At 41.6% G+C, this 16,496-nt stretch overlaps 1 protein-coding gene across 1 annotated transcript in view; it reads right to left on the reverse strand.

Moving 5' to 3' along the window:
- Nucleotides 1-568: 568 nt before the first annotated feature.
- Nucleotides 569-16,496, reverse strand: part of CDH7 (cadherin 7) — a 105,421-nt gene continuing 89,493 nt past the window's right edge. Inside the window, exon 11 of the mRNA XM_090285072.1 lies at nt 569-2,000. Coding sequence (XP_090141198.1) covers nt 1,507-2,000 — 494 coding nt within the window. The 3' untranslated portion in view covers nt 569-1,506. The remainder of the gene's footprint in view (nt 2,001-16,496) is intronic.

Here is a 16,496-nt window from a genome sequence, read left to right on the forward strand (position 1 = left end):
AGGAACTCAGCAATAATTCTTTCCAAACGGAGAAAAGAAATCCTGTTCTTACTTGGATATATGCACATTAAACTAGTACTGTTCTAGAAAAAATGATAGGTAGAAACAGTATATTAGTCATAAAATTCTGTTCTTTCAAGAAGCCCATCACAAACTTAAGCACATAGGATCCCTTGAAATTGCTCTCCTCAGTTTGGCACGTCTACACCAGTACAGACATTACACATTGCAAGGTCTATTCTTGAGGAACGTATTTGCATTGGAATTTAAAGACGGGTTTTGAAATTTATTACATTACAGCGTTTAAGGTATATAAAAACGATCAGTCCTTCACTCCATATGTTTACAGCAAAAGAGGTTGGGGTAAAAACAAATTCTCAGAAGTCTTTGGAGCACGTAGAACTTGTGACCTTGAAAAATAAATCCTGCATCCAAGGAAATCTCAATGATTTTGAACTCTCCTTTCTCAAATACGCATATCTCATTCCCACGTTTGTACATTCCAGTGGCTCAGACCAACACCTCACATGTCTTGTTAGCTTAGCTCCTCTCTGAGATTTTAGCTGCAATAAGGTTCAACTGCTCCAGTTTTCCTCCATTTCTATGCTTAGTTTCCTTCATGTATCTCGGACCGAAGAAGAAGCGTTGTGTTCTGATGAGCTTCATACTATCATAGGATACAGTAAAATGGACCTGAATTTAGTGGAGACTGGAGCTCCAAAATAAATATAACACCGTGTGTCAAGTAAGAAAGAAAAGATTTTCTCCTGTATAAATCAAAAACGATTTAAAAAAAATTATGAATAGACAGCAACTTTTAAAAATACCGACACGAGAATCTCAAAAACGATCGCACGCTTTAAGCATGACGCGCCTTTGCCTTATTTGGAACGCTTCTTATTTATTTGCTGAACAACGGCTTATGTTGCCTTAAACCAGATTTTATTGGCTTGTGTTGGAGGATTGGGGAGAACCTCTCTAAGAATTTAAATTTTGCTAAATAAAATGTATTTGCTAACCCTCAGCAATAAAATCCTGCTGGATTCTGTAATCTAGCGAGCTGAACGCATCACTGCAAATTAAAGGTGTCCCAAGTTTGGATCGGCAAGAAGCGGCAGGGCGTTTCCATGGCAGCACATGTCCTTCTCTTGGCAACACCATGAGGGTCTGGGCACGGCCCCTGCAGGCCCTGACGGCGCCGGGCACCACTTACTCATGGAGGTGGGGTCCCTTTGCAGGTATCTGAGAGTTGCTATCTATTCACAAACCACCGAGCATGTTTTTGGGGTCAAAACGCCTTCCCATGCTCGGAGCCTGGGGTCAGGGCGGTCCCTCGATCCATCTAACGCACATACACGCGTCACCAAGGCGGAAACCTGAACCGTTAGAAACGGAGAGAGGCGCACGGCCATGTCCTCTAGCAGGTGGGGTTCCCGCGTTCTGTCGCTGTTGTCGCCCACGTCGGCGTGGACTGTCCTCGGCGCGTGTCCCAGGGGCGCTGCGGGGCTATGAGTACAGGGGCCCCTGGCCGGCCCCGTACAGGTCTGCCAGGCGCTGGAAGCGCGGGCCCCAGTCGCTCAGGTAGTCGTAGTTCTGGTCCGAGTTCGAGCTGACGGACTCCAAGGAGCTGAGCGACTCGGCCACCGAGCCGTTGCCTTCGAACGCGTACGTCTGCAGGGAGTCGTAGGGGGGCGCGCAGGGGTCCACGTCCGCTTCCTTCAGTCTCTCCCAGATAAACTCCCGGAAGATGACATTGTCCGGGAGGCTTTTAAACGTCGGTCGGCTCAAGAACTGGATTTCTGGCGTCACGTCCCTGCGGGCCTTGGTGTCCCGGACCACGTGCAGGTTTCTCAGCGCGGCCATGTCGAAGGCCTCGGTGTCCTCCTCGCCGCCGCCCTCGTCGTCGTAGCGCACGATGTTCTCCCGGATGTCGCGCTCCTCGTCCAGAATGAGGGGCTCCTTCTTCCGCCTGCGCAAGGTGACGATCAGCAGGACCAGCACTGAAACAACGAGACAGCAAAGGGACAGGCTCAGTAAGCGCAGGCGCGGGCGGCCTGCGGCGTTCGGGCTGGGCCTTGACCCTGACCTTCTGCGCCTTGACCTTGACCTTCTGCCCCTGAAGGGGAAAGCCAGACTGACTTACATGGGAATCCCTACAGTTGCTAAAACGCCTTTAAAGGAGAGCACTTCCGGCCAGCGAAAGGAATCGTTTTCCACACCTGAGCAGAATTGGTGTGTCCCTCTTTACCATCACCTCCAAAGTAATATTTGATAGAACCAAGTGAAAGGCCAATCCAGGATAAAGACAATAATTTCAAAGCGAAGAAACACAAAGGGATTTTTTTTTTTGAGCCCCTTAATTGCTGGAAAGGCACCGTGACATTTACAAATGTTTTGGGTGTAATTTAGCAGCTGCAATTTCAGTACGAAATAGATTACAGCCTTTGGTCTGGTTCTCCGAAGAAATGCCTGGTCCTTGTCTCTAAAACTCAGCTGTTAAGTACAATCCAGCAAGTCAGACTATACGCAGAGATGAAAAGCTTCTCTGGGGGAAACTGAGTCTCATGGGTTGTATGAAATATGGAACTTGGTCTTTCTGCATTATACCGAGAGAGGATATAGGTTGTGAGATTGTCAGCATTAGCTAAAGACAGATTTAAGAAATCAAGCATCCCTTGGACCTCAGGAATTTGGCTTCCTGTATCAAAATGAATAATTAGATAACAAAGCATGTGGCTGCACTGGAAAGGAAGAGCAAGCCGGAGTCCTGGCCATGCACAAAAACGGCGTCTGCTTTGCTCTGGCTCTGGCTGTCTGCGTGCGGTCAGAACAGGGACATTGGATTTCATGGCACCTGGATTAGGTTAAAACGAAGGAGGAAAGGTTTTCTTCAGTTTTGGAATTTAAAAATACATTGACTAATGAATTATCATTAATCATTTGTCTGTAAATAATATGCCTTTTTAAACGATTTGTATCACATCAAGCAAAACTGGGTGGTGGAGAGAGATCTAAAGGGCCCAAAGGGTCTTTGCTCTCAGCATATGTTTTAAAAGAAGTTTGAAATGGTTGTATTTAAAATATCTTGTGAGGTGTTACTTAGGCAATTAAGAATACATTGAAAATAAACATATAAAACCACAAAGGGGATGAATGGAATTCAGAGGAACTAATTTCCGTGATTAGGGGTAAGGCATGGTCCATCCTCTTCCTTAATCTGCATTAAAACACCAAACCTCTAAGTACGTAATATTTTTAAAAACTTGATTTTTATTCTCAGTAAAAAGTATATGCTTTCTTAAGTATTTGTCTGCTATCAGCTTTTCTAAACATCAACAGGGTGTGACTGGTAAAGGCATTTTTATTGGAGCTCTTTGGATATAGTTGTGAAATCAATTGTTTATTGTGACACTATCCTTTCTTTTATTATTATTATTTGCTTTCCCCATTTCACCCTAACCTATTGCTCACACATAAGCTTTATTGACAGTCTACAATTTAGAGACTGAGATACATTCCTGACCTTTTTCTGGCTACCTTCTCATGTTGCTATGGCACAAATATGCCCAGTCTCTTTTTTTTCTCCTACTTACTACATTGGAATGTTCTCAACTGGCTTCATCAAAATGGCAGATACGTAGTTCAAAATCCTGTATCCAGTTCATTTCTGTCTGTCCCCACAAGCAGTCTGGTACTCCCCTCCCTTTCCTGATAAGTTGGTTCCCCTCACGTGCCCTTTCTTATCTTCTGAGTCCTCATTCCCACCACTCCAACACCCTTTGGTTTTCAAGGCTCACGACAGAGTGTTACAGCTCCATTTTAACATTCTGACATGGACCTGAAACTCATATAAAGCTTTGGGGTCAAGTAGGCATTGTGCAAAAGCCCAGCCTTTCCACATGTTAGATGTGTGATCTTGGGCCATGAGCCCAGCGCTACATGACAACGATAGACAACTTCAGTGTCCTCAGGGTGGATTATAGAGCTAAAGGGATTGGGAAGTCAAAGAGTAGAGCTAGCAGAATGCCAAGCTAGCAGAATGCCAAACACTTGGTGGGCAACAGAGAATTTTTCATTGTTATAACATTACTTCAAAATTCCATGAACACAGCAAGCAAAGACATAGTGTTTCTTCTATGATCAAAGAAAAACGAACAAGATTAGTTAACAAGCAAAGTAGAAGCTGTACCAAATATATACCAGCGCGTGTGAACTGAAGATTAAATGGGAGAGAAGAGGCCGCGAGGTGAGAAACGAAGGTCTACACGCTGTGCATACTGTTAGACACCTCCAGCAATTCTGTAGGGTATTTTTGTATCCAATGGTTGTCTTAGGCATTTGAAACAACCTATCTAGGGTCCACGAAATAAAAGGCAATACTTACGGGGTGAGATGTACCCCACCCTGTCTGCTCCAAAGCCTGTGCACCTCTGTAACACTCTTGAGTTCAGTGCCTCCATACAAAGGGATGGGATTACAAGCTGCAAGCTGAAGTGGCAATTGCTTGTTCAGAGAAAGACACATCAGTAAACTTTAGGACACATAAGTAAAACAATAATTTTAGGTTTAGGTATAACTTCCGTCTCTGAAACTTTTTACATAGCTCCCCAAAGATAAAAGTAACTGTAACAGAAAGAAAGAGGCCCCAAATAAGACTTCTTATTGAGAAGTCAGAATAGAGAGGCCATCAGAGAGAATCGTGACGGGTGGACAGGTGGGGGCAGGTGAAAATGAGATCTCTGCTACACTTACTGGATAGCAACACTGAGAGGGAGCCAAGGTCCACTGGAGCGCAAGAGGATGTGAGAAGTGAATGGATTGAAAGTAAATAAAGATAGGAAAAGGGTAAGAATTATGTAATAATTAGATGCTCTTTTAGTTGAATTCGAAGTCAAAGTAGAGAAAACAGTTCAAAGTTCTCAATTCCCTTTTCTTCATATAATTACAATGAATCTTGTCACACAGAAACACACACACACACGCGCGCACACACACACGCACACACACACACATTTAACCCTTGAACAATCCTGGCCCACTTATAAGTAGCTTTATTTTTTTAAATTGTTCGATTACAGGTGACATGCATTATTATATTAGTTTCAGGTGCATAACACTGTGATTAGACATTTTTATGACTTATGAAGTGATCACCCCAGTAAGTCTAGTACCCATCTGACACCATACATCGTTATGACAATATTACTGACCTTATTCCCTGTGCTGGACTTTTTATCCCTCATACTTACTATAATTGGCAATTTGTATTTCTTATTCTCTTCGATTTCTTCACTCATGCCTCCACCCCTCTCCCATCTGGTGACCATCAATTTGTTTTCTGTATCTATAATTTGCATCTGTTTAACTTGTTTATTTTGTATTTTAGATTACACATATAAATGAAATTATATGGTACTTGGGTTTCTCTGTCTCACTTATATCACTTTGCATAATACCCTCTGGTTTACCCATGTTGTTACAAATGGCAAACTTTCATTCTTTTGTATGGCTGAATAATTGTCCATTGTACATATGTACAACCTCTTCTTTATCCATTTGGCTATTGATGGACACTTAGGTTGCTTCCATATCTTGGCTGTTGTAAAAATTGCTGAAATGGATACAGGGATGCCTATGTATTTTCAAACTAGGTTTTGGATTTCTTCAATAAATACCCAGATAGGTGGGATTGCTGGTTCATTAGGTAGTTCTATTCTAAAGTTTCTGAAGAACCTGCACACTATTTTCCATAGTGACTGCACCAAATTACAATCCCACCAACAGAACAAGGGTTCCCCTTTCTCCACATCCTTGCCAGCACTTTTTTAATCTATTTATTGGTGACAGCTTTTTGACAGCTGTGAAGTGATATCTCATTGTGGTTTTAATTTGTACCTCCCTGATTATTAGTGATGTTTAGCATTTTTTCATATGTCTATTGGTCAGCTTGTCCTCTTTGGAAAAATTCTGTCAGGTTCCTCTACCCATTTTTTAATCAGATTTCTCTTATTTGGTGTAAAGTTGTCTGGGTTCTTCATATACTTAGGTTATTAATCCCTTTTCAGATATATCATTGGCCACTGCCTTCTCCCTCTCAGGAGGTTGTCTTTTCATTTTGTCAATGGTTTCCTTCACTGGGTAAAAACGTTTTAGTTGATTTTTTCTTTGTTTCCCTTTCCCAGAGAGCTATAACCAAAACATTATTGCTAAGAGCAAATGTAAACTAGGTTACTGCCTATGGTTTCTTCTAGGAGTTTTATGTTTTCAGTTCTTATATTCAAGTCTTTAGTCCGTTTTGACTTTATACTTACATATTATGTAAATAAGTAACCCAGCTTGATGTTTCCGAATCTATCAGTCCAGTTATTCCAACACTATTTATTGAAGAAACTGTCTTCACCCCATTGTATGTTTTGCCTTCTTTGTCACAGATTAAACAGAGACGGGTGTGGGTTTATGTCTGGGCTCTTGTCCTACTATTGGTCTATTTCCCTGTGTCAAGCTGTTTTGATTAATATAGCCTTGCAGTATAATTTGACATCAGACCTCCAGCTTTGTTGTTTTTTCTTAATACTGCTTTGGCTATTTGGGGTCTTTGATAGTTCCTTCTAAGTTTTAGGGTATTTTGTTTTAGTTCTGTGAAAAATGCCCTTGGTATTTTGATAGGGATCACACTGAATGTGTACATGAATTTGGCAGTATGTGCATTTTAACAATGTTAGTTTTCTGCGTCCACAAGTGCAGTATACCCTTCCACAACTCCTTTCTTTAATCTCTTAAGTCTTCTGAGTACAGGTTTTATACCTCCTTGGTTAAACTTAGTCCTCAATACTTTGTTCTTTTTGATGCAATTGTAAATGGGATTATTTTTTCAATTTCTCTGATGGTTTGTTATTGTTCTATAAAACTGCAACAGATTTCTGAATGCTAATTTTGAATCCTGCTACTTTACCACATTTCTTTATTATCTCTGATAATATTTTGGTGGATACCTTAGGACTTTCTATATACAGTATCATGTCATCTGCAAATATTGAAATTTTTAATTTTTCCTCTGCAACCTGGATGCCTTTTATTGTTGGATTGTTGTGACTACAAGTTCCAGGACTCTGTTGAATAAAAATGGTGACAATGGACATCGTTGTCTTGTTCCTGAGCATAAAGCAAAAGTTTTCAATTTTAATGTGGAGAATGATGTTAGCTGTGAGTCCGTCATGTATGGCCTCTCTAATATCCCCACTTTGCTGAGACTTTTTAATTATAAATGGATGTTGGTATTGACCCCGAAGCTGACTGAGTGTGAGGGCTGCCCATGACTGTAGTAGAAACGCTGTTGTGTGGGGACCCCGTAGAGTGGGAGTCACTTATCAGGGCTCCGGTACCAATGAAATCTGCCCTCAGGGGTGTCATTAGTGCAGCTGGTTAGGTGGTGTGCTGGTGTGGCCTGCAGCCGGCCACCGGGTGTGTTGGTTCTGGAGCCACTTGGGAGAGGCTGTTCTTCAGACTGAGGCCAGCTGTCACTAGTGTCAGGCTTGAACCCTTTGGTGAGCACCAAAATGTGACTTGAGGCCAGCCATCATTTACGCCAGGCTGTGGGCACTTAGTTGACGCTACAATCTAAGCTAACACTGGCCGCAGCCCACACTTGGCTTTCAGTCACTTGACTGGAGTTACAATGAAAACTGAGTCCCCTTGTCATGCGGGTCAGGCTTGGAGCCCCGCAGAGAGAGGCACAGACATTCTGAGGCCCGCCATTGCTTATTTGGGAAACCTCTGAAAATTTTCAGGAAAGTCGAAGCATGAGCTGAGGAAGGTCGCTTGTGTGGAAAATCCACTGGAAACAGCAACTACTGGGCACGCGAGTTGAGTGAGTGGGGTCTCAGGAAATCACTAGGGTGGGGAAAACTGTGTTAGCCAGGTTAATGGAGAGCTCAGGTGGGGCACATGCCTACTGGTTGGGAGGCAGAAGGTCTCAACAAAGAGACAATGGTGACTACTGGCACTTCCATCCCAGGAGAGACCTGCCCTGATCCCCGCCCTCCAGCCTGTGCCCTGAAGGCCATCAGTTCAGATCCTCCTGTCTGTCCCTGGCAGGTTTTATGCTGGAGCCCAGAGTGAGTGACTTTATTGGTAAGAAAGTCTGTGCAGGGCCCCTCAGGAGGAATGCCTGCAACACCAGCAGCCCCCCGCCTCACTTGGACGTGATTCCCTCTGGTTTTCATAGCCAACGCTATGGGGCATCCTCTCCCTAGATATGATGTTGTGGGCTGGGACTCCTTGTTTTTATAGTGGGGACCTGCACAGCTGACATATTCCTCCTGATTCTCAACGGCCCCATGTGGTTGTGGGGCCAGCCCGTTCTACGTATTCATCCCGACTACCAGACTTCCTATGTCCTTATCGACAGAAAATCCCTTCAGCGAGTCTTCAGGTGGTTCTCAATTCCGCGTCTGTAACTTAGTTGTGCTTGCGGGAGGAGGGAGACAAGCAGTGACCTATTCTGCCAGCCTAACTGGAAGTCATCGTGGATTCTTTTTCAATAAAAATGTTAGAAAAAATTTTGGAGATTTATGACAATTTGAAAAAACTCACCAACTATGTAGTGTAAACTATTCAAAAATAAAAAAGGATACATCATAAATGTATAAAATAGATTCTAGTCAATTTTATCATTTCTATCATAAAACATAAAAATTATATAAATTTAAAATTTACCCAAAGTTGCATGCACACACACAATTACATGGTACCATTTGCAGCTGAGGGAAATGTAAACAATCACGAAGATGCGGTATTCAAACATAACTGCATAAAATTCACTGTATGCCCACTGTAATAATTTCAGAGCTGCCTGGTGCTGCGTTTGCTGTGAGCCCCAGTGTCATGAGCATCTGCTGAAAATGTCATGTAATGCGCATCATCCCCGTGTCCGCAGTCTGTCCGTCCAGTAGACTGTGTATCACAATGACAAGTGATCTCTCGCGACTCTCACATCTCTCTCCCTGTATTATCATACTGTACACCCTGCATAACCCCATGGGACGGGCCACTAGTGACAGTGGAAGCAGTCCCAAGAAGCAGAGAAGAGTCATGATATTTCCAGAAAAAGCTCAAGTGCTTGATACGTCTCTTAGATTGTGGTCTGTCGCTCTGGTGGCCCACCATTTCAAGACATATAAATCCCGCATAATGACCTTTATTTTTTTAAAAAAATGAAATTTACGAAGTCATTGCTGCAGCTATTTCAGCAGGTAAGAAAACCTTGCGTGCTTTGAGAAATACTTTTGTATTCAAATCTCGTATTAAAAATGCAGGTGTGTGTGGGTACAGTATTTTTATAAGAAAGGAATACCTATAGACTCCGATATGATTTAAGAGAAGAAAGCAAAGTCATTTCCTGACAACTTAGAGCAAAAGGAGAGTGAAGGACTTTAAGCTCAGGAAGTTAATGCCAGCAAATGACAGTTTGATCATTTGAGAAAGAGGCTTGGCTTCAAAAACCTGTAGATGACAGCAGAGGCAGCTTCTGTCCCCTAAAAGGCAGCAGAATGGCTCTCAGGTGCCGTTGAGAAAGGGTAGCTGCCTGAACAGGTTTTTAAAAGCAGACCAAAGTGCTCCATTTTGGAAACAAATACCACATTTCTTAGGAAGGAAGAGACTCGAGCGGGAGGGGGCAGGCTAACTTGGTTTTGTGTGACTCAGTCAGGTACGATCCGGATTGCCCTTGTCTATAAAAACCCATGAGCCTTGAAGGAAAAAGAGAAACGCCAACAGCCAGTCTCTTGGTTGGAGAAGACAAACTGGGCAATGAGAACCCTCTTTCTGGACTGGCTCCCCCCATGCTTTGCTCCTGAAGTCGGGAAGTACCTGGCCAGTAAGAGGCTGCCTTTTAGGGTCTTTGGACATTGGACAGTAACCCTGCCACCCCGAACCTCATGAATTCAACGTCAAAGGTGTCGTCGTGGTGTGCATGCCCCCAAACATGATGTCTCTACTTAAACCTCTAGATACGAGGTCAAGGGCCTTAACGTCTCAGTGCACACGGTGCCCTGTGGAAAGGACTGTCGGGCTGTGCCTTTTGGAACAGTCACCCACTAGAGCAAACATCTCAGCAGTCGGGAAGGAAACTGCCGGAGAAAATGGTGTCCAGATGTTCCGCATGACCTCACAGCATTTATAACCGAGCGATGGAGGGCACCGGAACGAGACTGTGTCCATAGCAAAAGGAGGTGGGGGTGAAGGACTTCAACTTAGAGATATTGGGGAAACGGAAGAGCCAGGAGACGCCTCCGCAGGGGAGCTAATGGACGATGAGATGGGCCATTCTGAGCCAGTGTCGGACGGTGAAGAAGAAGATGGAGAAGCAGCCGAGCCGGACGAACTGACCGCCGCCCATGAAGAAGGGCCGGGAGATTGAGGCCTGCTCTGGCCGCTCTTATGACATGTACCGCCCCCCCGCCCCCTCCAAGCGGCCACTGAGACCAAACCAAGGAGGGCTGATGGCGCAGGGAAACGTTTTGAGAGAAGTGAAAAGCCAAGAAGTGAGACCGAAATGACTATGGACATGATGTCTGGGATTACACCGAGTGGGCCTGCTTCTCCGGCCCCGCCTCCCCAAGGCGCAAGGCCGGCCCTCCTCCTCCTCCTCCTCCTCCTCGGCTGGCTCAGCCCTGAAGACGACGAGGGTGAAGACCTCTGTGGTCAACCACGTCCACGGAATTCACCGCACACAGTCACCTTGCCGTGCAGGTAATTGACCTGTTGTGTGCGTGTGTCTTCGTGTGCAGATCTAATGGCGGTGGGGCAAGAGCGGCAGGAATCGTTTCTGCGCCGCCGGTACCGTCACCCGGGTGGTCCTCACATAACACGCTTGGTGCCAACCTGGAACTGGACAGGCTACGCTTATGCAGGCATAAGGTGTGTGATGTTTCATAAAAATTAATAGTGGGTTAGTGTTCTTACTGTTTTATAACTTTGCTTTTAGAAAATCACATTACTGTAACAGTATGCCCCTCCATAATTGGAAAAACAGTGTATTAACCTACCATCACAGGTGTTTTTAAAAATTGGAACACTCTTTCCAATACTGTATTATGAATATGACTGTAATAGTGTATGCCATTAAATTTTTATAGTGACTGATTAGGCTGACATGACCTAGGCTACCATAATGTAATCATACTGCTGCTTCTTAGTTATCAATGCAGGAATCATTGCACCTGTAAATAAGTGAATTATATTTCACATTACCTTTTCATTTTTGATGTCTAGGATTAGTAATACCTATAAAATCGAGTGTTTTTTACCCTGTAAGGCAGTATTGATGCAGGTAGGTACTAAAAGATGATTCATTTGCATAACTGCATAAACTTATAGTATCCATAAGTAAAGTACTGTAAGTTGATGTTCTCTTATGGTTTCATTAACTAGTTTTCCGTAGCTCCCTTTATTATAAGAATACAGTATGTAATACATATAATGTATAAAATATATGTTAACTGATGATTTATGTTATTGGTAAGGCTTCCCGTCAACAGGAGAAAATTGACACTTAAATTTTTGGAGAGTGAAAAATTATTTGTGGATTTTCAACTGCACCCAGTGGGGGCGGGACTGGTGCCCCTTACCCTTGTGTTGTTTAAGGGTCGACTGTGTGTATATTGTGTGTATGTGTGTGTATAACACACAATTATATCTTATATTCTGTTGTAAACATTTTCACACTGCTGATAAACTTGCCTTTTGATGCTCAAGGAGAGTGTTCAGTAAAGGTGAAACATAAGAGCACCCCTAAGTGTTTCAGTCCAGAGATAAAATTCACATTAAGGATATTAATATCTTATGAAGTTTATCGTATTTCACAATCTTGCCTGAACATTAAAAAATGTGAAGTGTTTAACATTTCAATAATGTAGGAGAGTCATTTTTCAAATACTTGAGTATGAATAAAAATTAATTTGTCTTTATGTAGAATAAATATTAACTGCTCTTCAGGGCCTATGGAGATAATTCCTGTGTTAAAAAAATATGTTCTGCCTAAGTAAGGAAAAGATTACATAGTTTAAGTGGTTTTTTCTCATGCGTTTTCTATCATATGGACTTTAGTTCTGAGTGGGGACAAAAAGCAGCTCTAGTTGTAGTCTAGACACATGGCATCTGTATACTGTGCTGGCTGTTCATAATTCTGTACATCCATTTTACAAATATGTGTTAGCCGTTTAGTATGGCTCATGTAAGATGATATATGGTTGCATACAGAATCAGGCATAATACATTTTCTCATGGATTTACAATTAAATGGGGGCAGACTTATATTGATTAAATAATAAGACAACTAAATGTATTTTCCAAAAGACGGAAACATAATCTTTAAAGATATGTTTCGAGAAAACGGGGCTAAAGAATATTTAACTAAAGGCTGAGACAGGGATGCAGAAGGGATTAGGAAAATTATTCTTGGCCCAACCAATCAGCCAAGGTCTGAAGCCACCACGGCTGGAGAACAGAGCAAGAAGGAGAAGATAAAGCGGGAGACGTAGGCACCCGAGAGACCCTGCAGGTGCAAGAACTAACAGGTTTCAAGGGGTACACGATTCGATCAGATTTGGTTTTTGGGAAAAAAAGAAAAGAAAAGCCCACCTGTTTGGACTGAGGATAGGAGGAAGGGAAGGGAATGCTATCACAGCAGTAAATGCATACTGTCCTCAATTTTTGGTTTTAGAATTCAGTTTCATAACATTCAAGTCAACATTTTATGAGAATCCAAATATATAGGAAAGAGTGCTGGGTGCTGGCAAAATCGTAATGAGAGGACTCCTGCAGCCCAGACTTTGTAGATGACATGTACACATGTACACATCCAAATGCACTGCATGTATGAAGGGGTGAAGAAACATGCAGGCCAGAACAGCCCTGTTCTCCCATAGCTGACAGAAGAAAAAGAAAGAAAAGATGGAGAAAAATATAAAGCACATAATGTATTATAAGTTGGTGAGCCCCTTTATTCTCAACTTCCGTCTGGCCTGCACCAGATATATATTCAGATACATAACGTGGACCATGAATTTTTGCTTGGCCGTCTTCAGAGTACTTCAGCCCTGCTTTCCAACCAGCTTCCCATAGGCTCGCCACAAGCATCATTGGCCCTACAGGTAGGAAGCCCTTCTCTCCGCTAAACATCTATAGCCCAGTGTCTTAATGATGGCAGATACTTGAGTAAAAGTCATCCAGATTCGCTCTAATATAACTTATAGCATAGTCCTCAGCTCAACACCTCATTGTCACCCTGAATTTTCTGTGCTTGCAAATGTCAGAAGTCTCAACATCCAATTTTGGCGCCCCAAATTAGACAGAATTGGGTGGACGTGGTACAAAATGGCACCGCTGCTAGATAAAGCTACTTAAAAGGAGAAACAATTTCCCTTCATGTATTCAATTATAGTTTTACATATTTCAAATGTTGAGTCTGGGGTTCATTTAAAACAGCTCAGTCATGCGCACTTTTATTAAAGCCACTTCTGTTCTTTCCTAACCTCTGTGAAAGTTTTTTGTTTTAAATCATATTGCAAGACATATATAGTTTAATTAAATACATATATCTGTATCTGTTAAATATCACTTCCTTAAGTTTAACTCATTGTTTAGAGACTGCCATCAACTTTTGTTTAAGTTAATATCTTCTACTGAACACTGATTTTCTGAAAGTATAAGCCCTATAAGGGCAGTGATTTTGCTCTGCACAGGTGTGTCTTAAGCACAAAGAACAATCCTTGATAGTAAGTGCATTAAATAAATATTGTAATTAAGAAGTTCAATATTTTGTATAAGGAAAAAATCAATTAACTGTTATATAAAGCAGTAATTCATACAGGAATATAACATATGCCAGGAAAATATGTGTGGGAAGCATGCTCTGTCCAGGACGCTCAGAGAAATTCTCACAGAAGAGATGGCACTGAGGTCAAACGTGAGAGATGAGCCAGCTTCACCAAGAAACACTATGTTCTTAAGGTCTACAAGAACTCTTGGAATGTTTTATTAGTCATAAAGATTTGTCTACGTTTTCCTTATCCAGCGTGGTAGCCACATGTGAGGACCGAGAGATTGTTCTGAACTGAGACTGTGCTCTAAGTGTGGGCACAGAGGTGATGGTGAAGACTTAATTTTTATAAAGTAAAAACACATAACTATTCTTTATTGAGTACATATTGAAATGATAATAGTTTGCTTATATTTCCTTAAACAAAATATACCACTAGCGTTTATTTCACTTGTTTCTTTTTATCTTTGCTAATGAGGAGCCTTGAAACTTTAAAAATTACATCTGTAGTTCACACTTGTGAATCACCATATATTTCTTTTGGACAGCTGATCTAAACAAAAGGTTCAGAAACACTGGGAAAAATTTAACTGCATATGGTCTTAAGGAATGCTACCATAAAACCCTACTGCCAAATGACATCTTGAAGAGTGAAACAGCAATTATACTACAATTACTGCTTCTCTAAGGTGTAACAGAATATGACCTTTTCTAAATGAAAAATCTGCTGGCACAATCTGTATACAATTTCAGCAATTTATTATAAATAATTACCCACATCAATGTGCAAGTAGAACTTAGCCTTTTGATAACTTTCTATTTTTATACTCTTGGCTGTTCTTTGATCCTGTTGATTTGCATAACTACTACTAAAACCCTGTTACTTAGGTGAGGCCTTTTCTCTGCACCTGCCTGAGTTCCCTCCTCTCCAAAAGAGATAAGAAATAAAACTTACCTCAAAGGAGCTATACCATAGTAACTTAGTGAAGGTTAAGTGGCTTCAGAGGTTTGCAATGTGCTTAAATGCTGCTGTACCTAGTAAGCAGTATCTAATTTTGTTAAATAATGTCATATATTGTGAACTTCTATAATAAACTCAGAAAATTCAGTTCCGATTCCTGAGTCTTTCTAAAATTAGCCACGTAGCTGGCGCAGAGAAACAAACTTTACTATGCACTTCATGTGATTTGGATAACTGCCTGCTGATTTATTTAATACCTATCCTGTTTCTTGGGTGATAAAGTAATGAAAAATAGAGATACTGGGCCTATTCTTGAGGTGCTTAAAATATATATGACCAATGTAGCAGAATAAACAGTAGAGTGTGATAAATACTTTTTCCAGATTCATCCCAAAATATTTTTCCCTCTAGGTGTTCTATACTAGGCTCTCAGAATATATTGTGGTTTGTTTTTGTTTGTTTGTTTGATTTTTGTAAATTAGGATCACTATTCTCAAGGTGCTTTTCTATTTGTGTAAAGCAAACAGACATATTTACAAATTGTGGTACATGCCCAAAGGAAATACAAAGGCTTCATGATAACGAATCATGGCATGAGGGGTCTGGAATGTAATCAGTGGGTGAGGATGTTCTGGACCTTCCCTCTGAGAGGGCACCATGGAGGCAGAGACATGAGCGATAGTATAAACTCAACAGGTGAAGGGGTACAAGGAGAACGTTTCAGGAACAGGGTGGCATGTTTGAAACTCATGGAAAGAAAGACACTTTGGTTCCTCCAACTGGATGAGTAAGTAAAGGCTCAGACAGCCTGATACCTCTGAGAGGTGAGCAGGTGGCAGAACACGCCAAGTCTGTGGGCTCTGAGAACCATGTGGATTTTATGTAAGTTCATTTAACGCATATGAAATGTTTCAAGCAAATAATAAAATAAATCAGTTTTGAAAAATGAAATGGTAGGAAAAATAGAGGGGTACTTTAGTCTCACTGCGATCGCTCTGGAAGTGGCATCTAAGCTTAGCTCTAAAGGGAGAAAGAAGCCCAATTGTCATTGCATCTGGATCTGTGCGCTACACAGTGAGAGAGATATGCAGGTCCCCAGTAACCAGGGGCCAAAATTTGAATTTGTACTCATGAACCCACTGTATTTCTATAGTCACAAATGTAAGTCAATATTTGTAATCGATAAAATGCAAGTATGTGATGAAGATAAATTAGATATCGCTATAGCATTTTAAACTAAAATTTTAACTGCACTGTACACAAAGTGTCCTTGAAATCTCTACTGCAGTATTTTTTCTATATTTAGATAGTCTAAAATTGTACATTCTCATTTTTTTCTGGAGCTTTTACATGGCTACAGAGCTATGAATTTAAAAAAATTAACCTGTGCTATATATATTTTATAGTGAAATTAAACAGGCTAGATCACAGAAAAATTTCCTAACATTGTATAATCTTAGCAAAAGGAAAAAAAAAATCAGTTCAATAGAGATCCAGCTTATGGATACAGACCATTCAATAGCAATCCAACTTATGGATAGACACACAAAACCAAATGTTCTTTCCCACTAGTGACTACATTCGAATTGCTCATGGGCCCCTTCAGCATGCAGGTACAGCACGCATGCCTTCTACGCATCAGGTCCACATTTCAGGAAGCGCTGTGCATATAATGCTCAGAGGACTGGGTCAAGAAGGCGGAGTATGTAGATACTG

This window comes from Furipterus horrens, unplaced genomic scaffold (assembly GCF_987537825.1).
Source record: "Furipterus horrens unplaced genomic scaffold, mFurHor1.1.pri manual_scaffold_8, whole genome shotgun sequence".
NCBI classification, from domain to species: domain Eukaryota; kingdom Metazoa; phylum Chordata; class Mammalia; order Chiroptera; family Furipteridae; genus Furipterus; species Furipterus horrens.